Below are 19,534 nucleotides of genomic sequence, written 5' to 3'. Positions count from 1 at the left end.
AAGTAGCTATTAGGATAAGAGAGCTCGAAAACGTTATTATTTGAAAATTTTTGAGCTCTTCGAGTAAAAAAACGCTTGGACCAAAAAATCCATTTCACTGAAAAAAAATTATTTTTGTCCGACAATGTCTTTGGGATCAATAATCGACTTATTTGTACGTGCTTTGCGGCAATCGAACGTACTTTTAAGGCTTAGCTGTGATTCAATTTTCAAGCAAATCGGTTGAGCAGTTTACGAATTATCAAAAAAAAAAAAACAAAAAAAAAATTTTTATTTTAATTTTTCGTATGATTCGTTAACTACTCGACCGATCTACTTCAAAATCTAACGAGATCTAAGTCTTGATGAGCCCTTTCCTTCGATTACCGCCAAATACGTTCGAATCGGTTGATTAATTCCAATAACATCGTACGTCAAAATTTGGTTTACACACCCACATGCACGTGGGCGTCGATGCGAAAATAGAATCTTCCTGGGACTGGAACCTCAAAACGTCGAGATCCGATGAAAACTTGATTTTCGAAAATCAGGTCAAAATTATTAACTTCCCTCTTTTTGAAAATTTCCAATTTTCACAGCGGGAAGCTAACATTTTAAAAAAAATACTTTATATTCCAGGAATAATATCAAACAGCCCTAAATGATACTGAAGTTAGCAGACGTCTAATAATTTTTGGATTTTGTTTTAAACGATAAAATATAAAAAAAAAATATTTGAAAAAATTGCACCTGTAGTTTTTTAAATTTTCTACATGTGTATATTTTTATTTTATTTTTTCGCAATTGATTTGTTGAAATACAAAAATTCAAAAATTTTTAAATGTCTGCTAACTTCAGGATCATAAATTTAAATAATAATTATAAACTTAATATAATTTAGTCATACTTTTGTTGCTAGAGATTAAGTACAAAAAAAAATTTACTGACTTTTTTTACGGCCAGTAATAGTAAATAATTCAATTATTTTTTACTTTTACAAATTAACTAGAAAAATATGATCCTGAAGTTAGCAGACCATTAAAAATTTTAGGATTTTAATTTGAATGATCAAATTTGATGAAAAAAAGAAACTGAAAAAACGCACATGTAGAAAATTAAAAAGACTAGAAGTGCAATTTTTTTTAAATATTTTTTTTTATAATTTATCGTTTTTCAAAAAATCCAAAAATTATTAGACGTCGGATAACTTCAGTATCATAGAAAAATGTATATTTAATAATATGATGATTTTTAACGATCCTGAAGTTAGCAGACAATTAAAAATTTTCTGATTTTTTTTGAACAATTAAATTTGAAGAAAAAAAAAAACTAAAAATATGCACATGTAGAAAATTTAAAAAACTATAAGTGCAATTTTTTAAAATATTTTTTTTTTCATAATTTAATGGTTAAAAAAAATCCAAAAATTATTAGACGTCGGCTAACTTCAGTATCATGATTTTTAATTAATAAAATAGAAAAAACTTACATAGAATTATTTTCAAGTTGATCAGACATTTATCACAACCGCGTTTCGACGCCATTTGCTTTGTTTATAGCGCGAAAATACCGGCTTAATCATAATATTTAAAGAAATATGAAATTAAAAATGATTTAATCAAATTTTGCAATCAGATAGATTTCACTTAAAGAAGTTTATGTAATTTAAACAACTATTTTGAATAAAAGCTTAGAAAAAAATAAAAATAATTATTGCGAACTAACAACTAGCGTTTCTTTCCAACAATCGGTAATTTACTTATTGAGATTTCAACATATTCTTCTTCTCAAACTCATATTTCATTTTATATATACACACCTACGTATATATATATATATATATATATATATATATATATATATATATATATATATATATATATACAAAGTTAGATATGCAAGTGTATGTTTATATATATAATAATTACATGTAAGAGTAATATAAGGATAAGAATAATAATAATAAAAATAATAATAATAAAAGCAGTTTCTATATTTATACGAAACACTAAAAGAGTAGGGATTAAAAGAGAAGTGGAATGAGAATTTTAATAATAGTAACCAGCGAATTTTGCATTATAGTTTCAAACTTCAATGAACGTGTTCATCTCTCGGCGTTGTTTTCTCGCGACAATTCTTAAACCAGACGTATCTCCATCTCCAACATTTTAATAAGAAAGAAAAAAATAAAACACCACCATCATCATACCAAAAAAGGAAATAATAATTGTATGGTAATAATTTAAAAAAAAAAAAAACAAGATCAACGGAGAGAAAAAAAATCTTTAATTAAAAGTAATAATGGGTAAAAATGGGAAAAGGATTAATTGTAAATAATTTAAGTGATCTAATGGTTTTTATAACAGAGCACACACATGATAAAACATCAATGATGGAAACTCGTATCCGTAGCAATCGGTTACGGGGTGTAATTGGAATTTGTATTTTACTTGCTCTTACTGGCATAGTGTATCTTGGTTATTTTTGTCCGGACCATGTGTGTGCATTAACTAATCGTGATATTAAGGAATCAACGAGATTATCTGAAGGATTAATACCTGGTACAGGATTAGGTTCATTATCTTCATCTTCTCCATTGGAAGCTTACAAAAATTCATTATTTATTCATCCATCATTTAAATTACAAAGTGTTCAAAGTAGTCTTGGGTATGATGATATTTTAAACAATGATACCTTTCAATTTGATATAAATGCTCATGATGTTATTGTCTTTCTCCATATACAAAAAACAGGTGAGTATTTTTTTTTAATTTTATTTATATTCATGTACGTGATGATATGGAGTGATATTTATGATATATGTTGATTGTTTTTAATTAAATATAATGTTTGATAATTAAATAATTTTAATTTTAAAGGAGGGACATTGTTTGGAAAACATTTGGTGAGAGATTTAGATCTCCAAAGACCGTGTTCGTGTCAGAGGAGAAAAAAACGTTGCTTTTGTTTTCGACCAAACCGTGATGAGAACTGGTTATTTTCGCGTTATTCAACTGGTTGGAAATGTGGTTTACATGCTGATTGGACGGAACTAACAAATTGTGTTGATTATGAGTTAAATAAAATAGAGGGTGATGGTATAAAACGTAGATACTTTTATATAACTATAATTCGTGATCCTGTTGCGAGATATTTGTCGGAATTCCGACACGTTCAAAGAGGTGCTACATGGCGTGGGGCAAGACATTGGTGTGGTGGAAATGTCGCTAATATACCACAATGCTATTCTGGCCCAACTTGGCAAGGAGTTACGCTGGAACAAGTAATCATTTATTTATTATTTATTATTTATGGTTAATTTATGAGCACGACTAAAAAGGTTTCGTCATTTCAATTTACATTAACATAAAATTTTTTTTTATTGTGTCTCGTTGAGTAGTTTAAAAATTAGCTTGTGTATTATGTAAATTCATTTATTTTTTTAGTTGTATTTTATTAATTCATTGAAACAAATTAAATAAAATACTGTAGATAATGTAACCTAAAAGTTTTTTAATTTTAATATTTTCATTACAAAATATTTTCTTTTTTTTTTTAAATAAAAAATAAATTTGAGTTTTGAAAATTAATTTGAGTAGATTTTTTAAATAAAAGTTTATATATATAATCGTGTAAAAGAGGTTTCAAAAGTGTTCGTTATGCTGAAGTTTAGATTGTGAAAATACAATTTCAAAAAAATGATTGATTGAAAACGTTTTTTTTTACCGTTTTTTAAATGAAAAAACATTTATAATCAGCCTTGCAAACAAAAATCTTAAAAAGTAACTCGATAAAAATAAATTCAAATAGCGTTTAAAAAAATATAAAAACTGACATTTTATAAACTATGCTAAAAAAAAAACTGTAGAATTGAGCCCTTTGAAAATGGAGTAAAAAAAATGATAAAGAGTCAAAAAAGTTTTAAATCAATCTTTTTTTTTCATATTTTAATAAATTCAAAAAAGTTGGTCATTGTCTCACATTTTTAAGTTCAACGCAACAAACACTCCTTGAACATTTTTTTTTACACGGGAAATAAAAAATTTGATAATTAAAGACAGTTATTTTGTAATGAATAAATATATTTGTTTTATTGTAAATTATAAAAAATATAATATTTAAATTAATTTTTTTTTTACAGTTTATGGCTTGTCCAACAAATTTAGGAAATAATCGTCAGACGAGAATGCTCGCAGATTTATCACTCATTGGATGTTATAATTCATCACTGTCAAATGCAGAAAAAGATAATCTTATGTTAGAAAGTGCTAAACGTAATTTACATTTTATGCCATTTTTCATGTTAACTGAGTATCAAAAAGTAAGTAAACTTAAATATTCATTATAATTTAATGATTATTCAAAATAAATATCCAAATGAATCATTGTTAATATATATTATTAGAGATACTTATTGAATAAATATTTATGACAGCTGATATTTATCAAATAAACGTAAGCTTCTTCCTGTGAAAACCCCGATTGTTTACCTAAAAAACATTACCGTATGCCATACAAAATTTATCGTACCGTAATAACTTGCTCCCTCTCAAATAAATTCACATATGTAACATAAACTATCGCGTCGTCTGAATATTATCATCATGATCTTTAAACTGACTATCAGTTTATTAATCAGTTAAGTTTAAGTAGGTTTCATGAAATTTTATTTGTTCAATAAATTGGATAATTTACATTATAGAATTGTTTATTCATTAATGAATGAACTAATGATTAGATAAGATTTTTTTTTTTTTTTTATAAATCTATTTAAAATGAATACGATCATATTAAAATATTCCATGTTATAGTTATTTTTATTAACTATCTATTTATTCATTGAATATAATGATAAATTTATCTTCATTCTCCGAATAACTAATAAAATTTAATTATTTTTAATTGACTAATAAATTCGGTAGATTTTTTTTCGTATGTTTTATTTTTTTCATATATATTTTAATAAAGTTTGTAAAGAATTATTCCATTTAAACTTTTGCCACCGGGTCATTTTCTGTAAATTGAATATCATTGTATTCTATTCGGGAATTACTTAAGCGCCTCAAGGCTTTTATTTGTTTATTAAACTTGAGTTCTTGATGAAAAATTTTTGAAACATTTATTGATGCTTAAAACTATTTTCAATGTTATAGTAGTAATTGACCCAATTAAATAATTTTTTGTAAAATTAATCTTGATATGAAAATTATCTTATTATTTTGAAATATCTTATAAATACTGATAATGATACAATATAATTATGAGACATTTAATATCGTACATATTATTCTAGGCATGAAATGAATGACTTGATAATTATGAAGGATTTTTTTTTAAATTAATGTATAAGGTAAGTCACCCCTCTATCGGCCAGTTAAGCGTATTTTTTTTCGAATTAAGAAGTAAAATATAAAAAACCAATTCATGTATAAAACAGTGATAGAACCTTGAAGCTTATATATTTAACTTCAAATTAAAAAAAAATATATGTAAAAATATTTATTAGAAATTAAATAATAAATGAAAATAACTTCAATTCCTGATGTCCCCTCTATCGGCCTGCCTAGACCCTCTTTATCGGCCACCTTATAGATAAAATTTTAGCTCATCGGATGTATGTAATTTATTTACATTTATTCTAAATATTTATATTTATTTTGAAATATAACTTAATCAATTTGTTTATTTATTTTGACATTAAGAAATTAAATGTACATCCCTATTATTTAGTATTGATTCAATTAATTAACTCTTAATGGCCACATAGGGACCAGATGACCCCACGCAACTTTGAACTTAAAATATTTCAATATTTGAAAATATGCAAATTTTATTGAAACCAATATAATTTTTGAAAGTTCTAACTTTTTTATCGACCCTCTGTCAAATTATATTTACTTCTTTGATAATTTGCTATGAAATTTGATTGAAAATATTAAAAATATAAAAACTTATACTTACTTTTATGCGAAAAGTCACTTGTTAAGTTTATTACTGTTATAAGAATTTTTTTTATAACTAAAAAATAAATTATATAATAAACATAGATACCAGCTTTTATAAAAATGTTTAAATAATATTTCTATAAAATTTCAAGTCGAGATATTTATTAGTTTTATTTCTACAGCTGACCAAAGATGCTGGAGTCCCATAAACTCTTTATTGTTGAGAGTTAAATTATTAGATCTTGATTATTAAATTAAAAAAAAATTATTTTTTTTATAGGTTGGACAATATTCTTTCGAAGAAACGTTTGGAATGCGATTTGCAGTGGCATTTGAGCAACATAATGCAACATTAAGTGCCGCAACAATGGCAACATTAACACCAGAACAAAAAGAACAGGTACGAAAGCTCAATGAACTTGATCTTCAACTATATGAATATGCCAAAGATCTTGTATTTGAACGGTTCAGACGTTTAAGAAATCGTGATCCATATTTTATCCACCGATTTCAACATCTCGGTGAGTTGTCATCGCGTCAAAGTGCGACTGAATTTAATTGGGATTCAGTTATTGAAGATACAACTGATAACGATTGAATTATTTTTAAAATGACGCTTGTTAAATTTAAAAAAAAATAATAATTTTAATATTCTAAGTGCAGAATTCTCAAATATCTCAGGGAACTGCCCCCATCACATTATAGCGTGATAGGATTTTTTTCTCGTGTCATTCACCAAAAGTTTCATCGTTTTAACCAAAGAGAATTCTCGATAATTAGTTATTTATGATTCATAACAAAGTAATTGGATCACTATTAGATTAATATAAGATTCTACATTGAATTTATATATTCATATATAAAAGTATTTTACTCAGTTTAATGATAAAAAAAAGTACTTTTAATTGCTTTATTACTCCAAATTATCAATATAGACAGTGATATATAAAAACATTTGATATTTTAGAGTTTAAATTTTTAATAGTAAATATACTTTGATATTTAAATAATTTACAAATATTAGGGTGATCTAAAAAATTTGTTAGTTTAAGACATATTAATTAAGAACCGTTGCTAAAAATCAGCTCGATAAAAAATTTTCAAGGGATTGCCCAAGAATTTCATTCTACTAATATTTAAGGCTGTGCCCATCCTTAAGGGTCGCTCGAAAGCGGCCAAAAAACAGTACTCGGAATCATTCAAAATTCGTGAGCGACCCTTTCAAAATTTTTCGTTGAGCTGATTTTTGGAAAGGATTCGTAAAATGTTTTAAACTCATAAACTTTCATACGCGACACGAAAAAAAAATAATCAGTTTTTCGCGCCACCCTAATGAATATAAATTATTTTAGAGACGATAAATAAATTGTATAAAAAATTGCTTAGTAAAGATGTTTTTAATGAAAATATTCCGTATAAAGACATTTGACAATAGATTAAATTTAAAAATTAAGATTTTTTTTTTATGTTAAATATAAAGGTGACAGTATGTAAGAGCAAATAAATTTAGCGTAGAGTTTTATATCTGCGTTAAAATTTATAAAACAAGTTGATCATGAAAAGAAAATTTTTTTATACTACTCAGCTTTTATTTCGCGTAGAGAATTTTTTTTAAATTGATAAACGAAAATGGTCATTATAGATAAGCAAGGCTACATTTATTTTCGGCTTTAAATATATTTTTGTGGCTTCAAAGATTTTATTTAATTTTTAAAAATTAAAAGTAAGTTAAGCAAAGCTTTTTTACATTTTTTTAATATTGCGTTCTAGGCTTTTATTTACTTTTAGACAACAACGAATGAACAGAATAAAAAATAAATTTTTTAAATGCCATAAAGAAATATTTTTACAAACTAAAATATGTCGAGTCTCACTTCTGTATAATTATCACTAAAAATAACCCTGCTTAAAAAGAAAAATTAATATTGATTAACTGTTCATAAATTTTATTAATCATTATTTTAAAAATTTATCTATCAAAGTTTTTTGGCTGTATACGCATATATTAAATTACATATCTGTGTTTTTAATTATATAAGTATCATAATTAGTAATAGTTGTCCTCTGCCATTTCAAAGGATTTCATTAGATAAAATTAATTAAGTATATACACTATTATTTATTATACAATTATTTTAGCCTCGTTTATTGGGGCACACGAAAAAAAAGCTCAAATCATACTTGATTCAGTTATCTTGAATTTATGGTGTGAATGATAAAAAATGATAGTTAGTATTATAAATCATGACTAAAAATTTAATTTTTTAATTATCAATACTCGTTATAAATTAAATGGAAACATTTAAAACACATATCTTCTTTTTGTGACTTGATAATTTAACAAAAATAAGTTTTTTTTAAAATCATCTTTAATCATTTTTGATTATCAAAATTATTTATAAAAATCTTTATAAAAAAATAAGACGTTAGCATTAGATTAGTACTGCCATTTTTATTAAAACTAATATATTACGATCTATTGATAACAATTATTATTAATTTTTAATACAAAAATAATGAAGAACAAAACTTTATTAATTAAATAATATTTAATATTATTATTATTTGATTGGAAAATCAATAATAAAATAAATTTGTGTTTTACAAAACACGTAAGCAATACGCAAATTGTTTATTCTTGTCTGATATTAGTATTCATGAAAGAGTCCATACCGGAAGTTAAGAGAAATACAGACTATCTTAGCGTTAATATTTATGAGTCTCTTTTTTTTAACTTCAAAAAATAATTAATTTAAAAAATAGTAATAATTGTTATGCGATGAAATTTAATTGATTCGTCATAAAAAAAAATTATTTTGTTTTTACAAACGATAAAATACAAAAAATTAATTATTAATTTTACATAGAAATAAAAGTTTTTATTTCTTAATTATTAAATCTATATTTCTTTTTTTTTTAATATTTTGATATTTGAAATTAAAATAAAATTATGTTTTTTAATAAGAAAAATTTATTTTTTACGTGAAAAAAGTTACGACGCACATTAGTCATTTAGATCTATTTATGTAATATTATAAATGTTGATGATATAAAAATATAATGGTGATAGTAATTGTAACATCATTTGCAGATATATTTAAGCATTTAAAATGTTGTTTAGACATGTAGTTACTATGTTATATTAGTGCACTATTGCAATAGTGTAATTGATAAGTTAATATCGATTTGATATGTTAGATAAAAAAAAAAAAAAAAACAAAAATAAAAAAAAAAAAAGTATAATTAAATCTTTATATTTATAGTAGAAAAATATTATTAATTAATAATTATAACAATAATGAATAATTGTTGACAAAAATATCACGTGCAATAAGACTCAATACGTTACCACAATAATTAAAAAAATAAAGAAATTAATCATTTTATTAGTCACAAAAAAATAAAAAATGTCAACAAAATGATTTATTAAAAACTTAGTGTCATAATTTAAATAATTTAGACTTTAGTTTTTAAATAAATATATAATAGTATCATACTAAGGAGACTTATAATTCATCGTTTTCAGTTTGTTACCAATATTTTTTAATATACTTTTACATGGAACCAATTGATAAAATATATAAATACCACCGAACAAATTAATTTATCAAATATTTTAATATTTAAGTAAATTTATAAATTTATTAATCAATAATTGATTTATTATTTTCTAGTTTACTATAAATTTTTAAATTTTTTTCTTTTTTTTAATCGATTTGAATAGTTGATTAGTATTTTTGATAAAAATATATTAAAATTTTGTATCTTTTGATTAATTAATTGGAATAATTAATTTTTTATATTATTGTAAAAATTATTATATAATTACCAAAGATTTTTCTTAATACATGAGTAATTGGTTTTAAAAAAATAAATAAATAATCTATTATAATACGAGCAAATATTTAATAAAATTATCGTTTTAATTCATGATACATACTCATTCAATAAATTTATATTTGTATTATTTTGTAAAAAAAAAAGAAAGAAAAAAAAAATGAAATTAATTTTTAGCCATTACTTTGATATTCTTTAATAGTTTAATCATAAAAATGTAAATTTTCACTTAAAATTAAACAAAAATCGTAAGAATAGACTTATTTATATTAGAAAAAAAAAATGATAATTAAAATATTTTATAAAATATATTAATTAATTCAATATTGATATGTCATAATTGTGACTTTTTTTTGTAATTATTTAAATTGTTTAATTATTATTAAAGAAAAATATTTTTTTTCTTTTTAATATTTTTTTAATTTTGATCATAATTGTAACAATAAATTAATCGAATAGCAAAATGTCAGTGGCAAATTTAATTTTAGAATTGTATAAAGATGGAAATTTGAGATACGCTACTTGAATTAAATGACAAAGAATTTTAATTAACGAAATACTAAATCGAGAATATACAAAAGAACATAAAAATATGAATTCTATTATGTAAACGATATAGAGCCTAATGCCATTGATACCGTTGAAATTTTGCTTGAGCGATTGTAAATAATTTTTAATATTAGAAACGCTGATAGAATTTGTATATTCCATTATTATTGTTATGTTATACGTATATATTTATGAATGAAAATGAAACAATTCTTTGATATTAAATCGTCAAATGATAATAATAGTAATTAAAATAATTGTATTGTAAAATACAAAAGTTACAATAATTATTTATATATTAACTGTGTGAAACTTTTTAATAAATACAAATAATTCTCAAAAGTGTTTTCTTCGATTTTTTCCCTCTTCTAATAAAGAGATAGAAATTAATAAAATATTTGTAATACATAAGTTATGATTCATTTTAATATATATCTAAAATAAATAAAAAAAATTTTTTTATGAATGAGTAATATTCGATTTTAATGAATGTTATTAAAATATACTGGTTTATTATTTTAATATAAAATCATTTAACATTTACTGTTACTAACGTGATACTTATTTTACAGTGAGTTACGAGAATTGTATTAATAATAAAACATTAAACTATAAACTAGAAAAAGAAAAAAATTTGAAAACGGTTGACTCTATTAAGGGTTAGTTTCAAAATTTCACTGTTTTCGAACTCGAAAACACGATGACTTATACGGTTTCAAGTTCTCCGAGAGCTCCGAGTTCTTGAAAAAGGCTCAAACCAATAAAATGTAAAAACGATTGTAAAAAAAATTAGTCATCAAAAGGTTGAAAAAGTTTTCATTATTCTAAACTTCAAAAGGTGACACAACGACGAAATTTTTTAAAATGATGTTTAAGGGTATTCTCAGGCAATGCCCCCCCCCCTTCCCCCGCCACTTTTAAAAAATATGCAATGACTTTTAACTGTCATAAACGTATTCAAATTAATTAAAAAAAAATTAAAACCCTCATTGAAAAAGGGATACCGCAGTCGTAATTTCACCGAGATATAGAATTTAAAAAACATTACTTACAGTTGTTATTAATTAGGCGTTAAACAAAATTTTTTTAATAAATTTTAGCCTACTAAATTTGAAAATTCGAATTATAAAATTGACATGAATATTATGTACCTGAAGATCGGAACGTTTTTCATGCAACGAAATTACGAAAATGAAAATAATTTGTGTAATTTGACTTTAAAAGTGACTTAAAGGGTAGTTGGGGGTGGCCTGCAATTTTTGGTTGACGTGCGAAACATTTCAGAAATCTAGATCCAGTAAATTTTTTACTTTTCATTTAGTTTTATTTATTTTAGTTTCGCGAAAAATATTTCGATCTTCAGGAACATTGAAGATTCTACTGAGATTTATTTAACAAATCTCGTTCAACTCCCAATTGATATCAACTGTAAGTATTTTTTTAAAGAATCTAAGTATATCTCGGCGAAATTGCTACTACGTTGTCGTTTTTTCAATTAATGCTTTAATTTTTAACTTCCCGCTAAGAAAATTGTAAATTTTCAAAAATTCGGGAAGTTATTGTTTTCGGTTCGATTTACGAAAATCGAATTTTCATCAGATTTCGACGTTTTGAGGTCCTAGGAAGCTATTCCGACTAATTTCAAGATGATGTCCGAGTGTATGTATGTATGTACGTATGTAAATACCTGTATCTTTTGAACGGATGAACCGATTTTGAACTTTAAGGTGTCATTCGACGCGGCTTGTCAATATCTTGAAGCTGTGAGAAATTGAGCTTAATCGGTAGCGTGCGTTCGGAGATATTTCAAAAATAAAATTTTTTCTTAACTGATATATATGTGAAAATTCATTTTATTAATATAGTACTCTTATTACAATTAAATAAATAAATTAAGTATTCATTTGTTTTATACACAAGTTCTGATAATATTTAATACACTCTTTAAACTATAAATTTTATTTATCATTAAATCATTAGTGAATATAAATATTAATAAAATTAAAGTAATGATTGCTCGACCATTATTTTTTCGAAACCTGGTGCTGGTGGATGAACAAAATCTTGAAGAATTAAATCTAAAATAGCTCCATCGTCAACTGTAACAATAAAATCATTTAAAATAATTATTTTTAAATGAATAAATCAATGCAAATTATTAATTATACTTATCGTTAAATTTTATTACAATTTATTTGATATGCAATCAAAGTTAACTTTTTTAAATCAACGGTGATGCGTGTCAAATTTCTATTAATTTAAATATGTATTAAAATAATTTTAATTGCAAACTTTTACTGCAGGCTAATCAATAATTTATCAACTACTATTTGAATATTAAATCAAGTTTATATTTTAATTTAAAATATATTATATAAGTATTATTTATGATGTACTGTTAAAAATTATAATTAATTAAAAATTTATTACCATAAAGGGCAGGATATATTGTACTTTTAATTCCCATCACTGGTGCATTTATATTTTTTCCATTGATATAAAAATTAAGTTCTATGTGATCAAATGACACTCCCTGAAAATAATTTAAATAAGTGATTAATTACTCACGAGCAGCCTGCAGTCACTACGTGACTGCCCAAATATCACTACTAAATTTATAAAATACGCAAAAAAAGGATTTCTTGCCGCAAAAATTTTTAATTTGCACCAAGAAATTTTATGCATTATGAATTAAATACAAAAATTGTCTTGGGGCGAGAAAAGATTTCTTTGCTCAAAAAATAATTTCTTGCACCAAGTAATTTTATCTAGTATTACATAAATTTTTGTTTTCAATTCATAATGCAAAAAATTTCTTGGGGTAAGTAAAAGTTTTCTTTAGGCGAGTAAAGATTTTTTGTGTCAATGAATTATTTTTTTTTCTGTGCACACTTTTTTGGCTTTGAGAAGCTTCCTAAATTCAAAAGAGAGTTTAAAAATCTATCATTTTGGAATAAGTAACGCGATATAAATAATATAGCTATATATTCAGTGACATTCAGTCATATTTAGTGACAGAATAATTAAAGTATTAATTTATTTAAAGAAAATAAATACGATCGTCTTTTTTCTTGCGTAATTTAAATTAAATTCGAATGATATTGATAAATCTATTTATCTTAATACTTGGCAATTAAAAAGAATTTAAACTATGAAAAGGCACAAATTCAAGTCAAGGCCTATCTCATGATACTAATTTCAATAACGAACTCTATCATATAGATATGGCGGGAACAAAATTTTCTTTATTCTCTTAATAATATAGATTATGAATAATAATTGTTATTACTTATAATAAGCATATCTAATTAAAATATCTTTTATAATAATTAATTTATCGGTAAAAATAAATATAAACTGTAATTTATAATACAATTTAGATTTAGATTTGTTGAGTCATTATTAAATTAATATCTAGGAATAAAATAAAATATATAAATAAAATGTAACAATAATTCATAATTACAATTTCGAAGTAACCTAAACTCTGTTTTTTTTTTTTTTTTTTTTTGTAAAAATTGATAAATATTTTAATAGAATCTTCAGAGATACTTCAAAAAAACAATCTTAATAATCCCAAAACTGAAATCACAAACAATTATCTACTTAACGTGCAATTTACTAGTAAACTCTAGATCAAATTTTGTCCCTAAACGAGATTGTTCAATCTAAGAAAGAATATTCTGACAATTTTAACCATTTTGAAGATATTTTAGGCTGCTTTAAATTATTTATTAAACACTTACTCAACAGGGTGGCGATTAAAATGGTTTTTCGAAATTTCCGGACTGTTTTTAAAGTTTCGTAATCAGATGGTATTACAAATATTCTTTAGGCCAACCGATCTTTGCAGACTTGTTTATTAAAATAATAAATTGCATGTTTCATTATGGTAAGACCATAACATCTTCGGGTGCTTATAATTCGTAATTATAATAAAAAAACGAACTATTTTTAAAAGTAGTTTTCGATAAAAATAATTAAATAGTACCGAAAGTAGTAGACATCACATCATTTTATTGTTTTTATGAACAAGTTACTTGAGAGTAGAAAAAACTTTTCCCACTAAGAATAAAAAGCTTTTTTCAAATTCTTGACGGATTTTTTTTAAAGTTTACCCTTCAATTACTTTATTTGTTTATTTAAATTTAAAAAAAACTTTCAATGTCTGGTACTTTTCAGTGTCATGTAAATAATAACTAATTTGAAGCAAAAAGCAATTACCTAAATTGGCCATGCAAATATTTACGAATACTCTAATTAAAACATATTAAAATCAGCATCTCTAAAAAAAATCTCAATTTTTATTTTCCCTTATCGATACTAAAATTTACTATGATACTGAAGTTAGCCGACGTCTAATAATTTTCAGATTTTTTTAAAAACGACAAATAGTAAAAAAAAAAAAATTTTTTTTTAAATTGCACCTACAATTTTTAAAATTTTCTACATGTGCATATTTTTAGTTTTTCTTTTTTTATAATTGACGGTGAAAAAAAAAAAAAAAAAATAAGTAAAAAAATTGTTAATTGTCTGTCTAATTAACTTCAGGATCATAAATTTACTGACTTTCAGAATCTCAAAATCCCGACAGTTGCAGATTTTCAAGCTTATTATCACCATGATTTAAAATATAAACGTCATGTATTACAGTTTATAATGAGTGTGAATGTAGCAGACATCAGAAAAATTTAAAATTATTAATAAATAGAGTAAATAATTAATAAAATAAAATTTTTAAAAAATGCGCGTTTAAAAAATTTAAAAATTAATAAGTGCATTTTTTATAAATATTATTTTTTTGATTATTTACACTATACATTTATAATTTAAAATTTGTCTGATGTCTGCTACATTCACACTCATAGTTTATATTAATTTTTAAAAATAAATTAACGAATAAAATAAATAAACAAAAATAGTTAACAATTACAATAATATCTCCTTCTTGAGGAAGATTTGAAATTTTATGAATTTCTTCTTGATTATGTCTAATAGTACCATCAGAATTAAATGCCCAACTTTCAGCATCATTACCACCAATAGATGTATTTAAATTAGTGGATCTCGTTGCTAAACCTACAGCCCACATACCATCTTGTCTTATTTTAACTTCAAAATAACTTTTACTTTGTACTAATGGAACATTTGTAAGAGCACATCCTTGCCCACAAACTCGTAAACCATTCATTACAACAACAACTTCATGACCTGTAATATAAATAGTTAGAAATGACTCAGTTAAAAAATCTATGTACATTTTTAATTCATTACATCGTAAAAAAATAAAAATATTTACCCATGTGCAATGTGTCTAATGTTATTGGATTAAATTCTTTTTGTGGAGTTTTAGCTCCAGCAAAACCAAGGCCGTTAAAACAATTTCTTAAGCAACAAAACATCATGTTATATTTCAATTGAATTTATATATTTTAGTATAATCACAAATTAAGTTATTATGTCGTAAATAAATAATAATAATTATTAAATACTGTTAATAAATATACATTTTAGTTATCAGTGATAGATAATAAAATAGATTTTTTTATTTAACGATTATAAATAATAGATTTCATGTTCTGACAGATATTTTGTTTATGACTAGACTATAAAAACTGATTCATATATGGGTATACATTATATATGTGTATGTATATGTTGTCACTTGTCTTAGAGGGGAGGAGATAGGAATTTCTTTTACAAAAATGGCGTTTTCTAATCATGACATTTAATCAATATTTTATTATCATAAATTATCATCTTACGTCATCATAAAATAATAATTTATGAATTATAATTTTTGTTATTTAAATTTATATATATATTTTTTTTAGTTTCATTTTTAATTATTATATTTTAAAAAATGCAGACAATAAATTCAATTTTTTTTTTAAGTTTTTTTGACAATGGCGTTAGTGTTGAATTCTGTAACCTGAAGTTTAAATAAATATTGTTTGTTATGTCGAACGAATAACAGACGAATACGTTATACGTTTCTTTTTAAAGGAGTATTGTTTCATGATAAACGATTATGTTTTAATTAATTATAAGTGCAAAAGTGTGGTGATTATTTTTGATGTTCAGTTTAAATGATAGTGAAGTTAGTCGACGTCTAATAATTTTTTAATTTTTTTCCAAACGATAAATTATAAAAAAAAAATATTTCAAAAAATTGCACTTATAGATTTTTTAATTATGATACTGAAGTTAGCGGATGTCTAATAATTTTTGGATTTTATTTTAGACGGTAAATTAAAAAAAAAAAAAATTTGAAAAAATTGCACCTGTAGTGTTTTAAATTCCCCACAAGTGCATATTTTTAGTTTTTATTTTTTTGTAATTTATTTGCTGGAACAAAAATCCAAAAATTTTTAATTATCTGCTAACTTCAGGATCATTTTTAATTTTCTACATGTGCATATTACTCGATTTTTTTTTTTGTAATTTATTGGTTGAAAAAAAATCTCAAAAATTTTTAATTGTCTGCTATCTTCAAGATCACTGCTAACTTCAGGGGCATTCAATTTAAAGTGTTTTTAATATTGAGTCATTATTAATGTTTTTGTAGTGATAAAAGAGTTTAAGACATATTTGAGATTTTCACACCTAATTGATTAATTTAAATGAAAAGATTTTGAAAGCGGTTATTTAAGAGCAGATTTCAAAGTGAGTAAAATCATTTTTATTTAAAAAAGTAAAAATTAAAAAAAAATTATACCATACAAAGTTACGAGTGTGGATGTAGCAGCCATCAGACAAATTTGAAATTACAAATAAATAGAAGAAATAATTAAAAAAATTATATTTATAAAAAATGCACTAATTAATTTCGAAATTTTTTAGATGTGCATTTTTTTTACATTTTATTTTATTAATTATTTACTCTATTTATGAATAATTTTAAATTTGTCTGGTGTCTGCTACAATCACACTCATTACAAAGTTGCTTAAATCTGTTAATTTTTTTTTTGTTTTTCTAATCATATTACACGTTATTGAAATAAAAATTTGACACAGAGATTTTGATGTTTTTCGCACGCATTTTTAACACTTATTTCTACTAAAATTGAATTCGATGATCCTGAAAGTAGCAAAGATCCGAAGATTTTATTGTTTTCATAAATATAATACTCGTTATTTTAAAAAATGGACCATATTTTCAAATATGGTCAAAAATATTTTTTAAAGTTCTCAACACACGTCTTGAAATTTTATTCTGCGAGTATTTCATTTGTTAATTTAAAAAAAAAAATTTTAATGTCTGTTACTTTCAGCATTGTTTGAAATTGTTGAATTAATAAAAAGAAAATTGTCGGTTGGTTATTACTTTCATTGTCGTAAAAACTTTTGAATAATTATAGTAAATTTTTAAAATTTAATTAGCTGAAAAATTTAGAGTTATAGCTGTTAACTTTATTAAAACATCAAATTATTTATCATACTGATAAATAGATTATTCTAGCTTGCTCTAGTTCAATTTTAGAATAGCAAAAATAGTAGACGTTAAACAAAAATTTTTTTTCTGGTTAATATATTGATGATACTGAAAACTGCAAAAATCAAACTATTTTTTTGTTCTTGTAAACGGATGATATATTATTACAAAAAAAAAAACGAAAATATTCACATGAATATTTGGAAACGTCCTTCGTTTTAACTTTTTCATATATTAATTGACTGTTTGTTTAAGAATAAATAAATTGTCAAGTGTCTATTGTTTGTATTTTTATCAAATTTTGTGTTATGATAATTGGAGAATTAGTTGAGAAATAATAGATTTAAAACTTTAATAGTTGAAATAAATGAAAAGTTTGATTAGTTTTTGTTCAATACTCATTTTCATTGATATATATATATATATATTGAAGGGTATTTTTATATAATGCTCCTACTTTTGTAATGAATCCAATAACTTTGAACTGTCACAACTATAATGGAATTTTAATCAATTAAAAAAAAATTAATGCCTCCATTGAAAAACGGACAATGTAGTTAAAATTTCGCTAGGATATGAATTTTTTAAAAAATTACTCATTGTTGCATTAAAATAGCAGTCCGACAAAATTTTGGGATTAAATTTAAGCCTAGAATTTGAAATTTTGAATTATAATTTTGACATGAAAATTTTTCTAACATTCATTTATAAAATATCGTTTCATTCTTAAATGATAATAACTAAGTAATTTTTAAAAAATTTACATCACGGCTAAATCAAATTGTCTTCTTTTTTTAACCAATGCTCAATTTTTTAAAAATTCATGAATTAAAATTTAATATGATTCTGACAATTACAGATCACTGGATGTATTAAAAAAGTAGGAGGCACTGTCTGAGAATGTTGTAAGGGAATAATTAATAAGCAATGTTTTTTTTATTAATATTTTATCCGACGTAACTTAAAAATCAATTAGTAGTAAAATTATACACTTATCCAAAAAATTAAAGGAACAAGAAAATTTTATAAATTTTTTAGTGATTTTTGGAAGGCTGTAGTTTCGTGAAAAATCATCGCATCGAAAAAATAAAAAAAGCAAATTGAAGCTTGAAATCTCTAGTTTAAAGATCTTCCAGCAAAATATTTTTTTGAGCCACGGTTTTTGCGGAATCATAAGAAAAAAGTCGAGACAAAATTTTTCTAAATTTTTTAGTTTTGTTTTTTAGGTCTACGGGGCCGGGAAAAATTTTTTCAAGAAAATGAATTCATAGCTCGTTTAGGAAATTTATTCAGCTATAATTTGCTTTTTTTTGTTTCTCTGTACGACAATTTGCTGCTCAGATATCAGCCTTTAAATGAAAAAGGAGCCTTTTGTCTTTGATTATTGATATCTCAGCAAGTAATGGTCACACAGTAATTTAAAGGGCAGTTTGATAAACTTAAATAAATTCCCTACAAGCTACATTTTCGATTTTTTCAAAAAAAAATTTTTTTTCATCCTTGATATCCATTTGAAAAACCCACAAAAAATGACCATTTTCTGGTTTTTTAGTCAACTCATCGCTACTCTGCAAATATTGATAAAAAAAATAATGTTGCCAGGTAATTTTACAGCTTAATGTACCTCCAAAAACCCTGGAAATTTTCAGATTGATCCATTGAACCGTTTGTCCGGTCCGATTGCTCAAAGTTTTGCAAAACAATTAAAGGAACAAGTTTTGTTCCTTAAATTGTGTAATCATTACCAAAATGAAAAAATTAATTTTTTTCGGATTTTCTTTCATTTTTG

At 23.7% G+C, this 19,534-nt stretch overlaps 3 protein-coding genes across 3 annotated transcripts in view; 2 read left to right on the top strand and 1 right to left on the bottom strand.

Annotated features, from left to right (window-relative positions):
- The first annotated feature begins 1,920 nt into the window (after window positions 1–1,920).
- LOC130675832 (heparan-sulfate 6-O-sulfotransferase 1) lies at window positions 1,921–10,652 on the top strand. The gene is made up of 4 exons (XM_057481711.1): window positions 1,921–2,732; window positions 2,859–3,262; window positions 4,121–4,300; window positions 6,205–10,652. Exons 1-4 carry the CDS (start codon window positions 2,291–2,293, stop codon window positions 6,520–6,522), a joined length of 1,344 nt encoding a protein of 447 aa, XP_057337694.1. The 5' UTR covers window positions 1,921–2,290; the 3' UTR covers window positions 6,523–10,652.
- A 1,491-nt stretch (window positions 10,653–12,143) lies between these two features.
- On the bottom strand, window positions 12,144–15,923 carry LOC130675848 (SPRY domain-containing protein 7). The gene is made up of 4 exons (XM_057481733.1): window positions 15,610–15,923; window positions 15,244–15,521; window positions 12,741–12,843; window positions 12,144–12,409 (listed from the first exon to the last, which is right to left on the bottom strand). Exons 1-4 carry the CDS (start codon window positions 15,713–15,715, stop codon window positions 12,312–12,314), a joined length of 585 nt encoding a protein of 194 aa, XP_057337716.1. The 5' UTR covers window positions 15,716–15,923; the 3' UTR covers window positions 12,144–12,311.
- Window positions 15,924–15,996: 73 nt separating this feature from the next.
- The window catches only part of LOC130675847 (meiotic recombination protein SPO11), a 37,153-nt gene continuing 33,615 nt past the window's right edge, over window positions 15,997–19,534 (top strand). Inside the window, exons 1-2 of the mRNA XM_057481732.1 lie at window positions 15,997–16,410; window positions 16,808–16,976. The gene's annotated coding sequence lies outside the window, so the exon portion shown is untranslated. The remainder of the gene's footprint in view (window positions 16,411–16,807; window positions 16,977–19,534) is intronic.

Source organism: Microplitis mediator, chromosome 10 (genome assembly GCF_029852145.1).
Source record: "Microplitis mediator isolate UGA2020A chromosome 10, iyMicMedi2.1, whole genome shotgun sequence".
NCBI classification, from domain to species: Eukaryota; Metazoa; Arthropoda; class Insecta; order Hymenoptera; family Braconidae; genus Microplitis; species Microplitis mediator.
This window is presented reverse-complemented; position numbering and strand designations above follow the sequence as displayed.

Excerpts from the sequence above, each read along its gene's own strand:
- LOC130675832 (XM_057481711.1), top strand. The coding sequence starts at position 2,291 with ATGGGAAAAGGATTAATTGTAAATAATTTAAGTGATCTAATGGTTTTT. Across the intron at positions 3,263-4,120 it reads AAGGAGTTACGCTGGAACAA|TTTATGGCTTGTCCAACAAA; the intron begins GTAATCATTTAT and ends TTTTTTTTACAG. Across the intron at positions 4,301-6,204 it reads TGTTAACTGAGTATCAAAAA|GTTGGACAATATTCTTTCGA; the intron begins GTAAGTAAACTT and ends TTTTTTTTATAG.
- LOC130675848 (XM_057481733.1), bottom strand. The coding sequence starts at position 15,715 with ATGATGTTTTGTTGCTTAAGAAATTGTTTTAACGGCCTTGGTTTTGCT. Across the intron at positions 15,522-15,609 it reads ATTAGACACATTGCACATGG|GTCATGAAGTTGTTGTTGTA; the intron begins GTAAATATTTTT and ends TTTATATTACAG. Across the intron at positions 12,844-15,243 it reads CTCAAGAAGGAGATATTATT|GGAGTGTCATTTGATCACAT; the intron begins GTAATTGTTAAC and ends AATTATTTTCAG.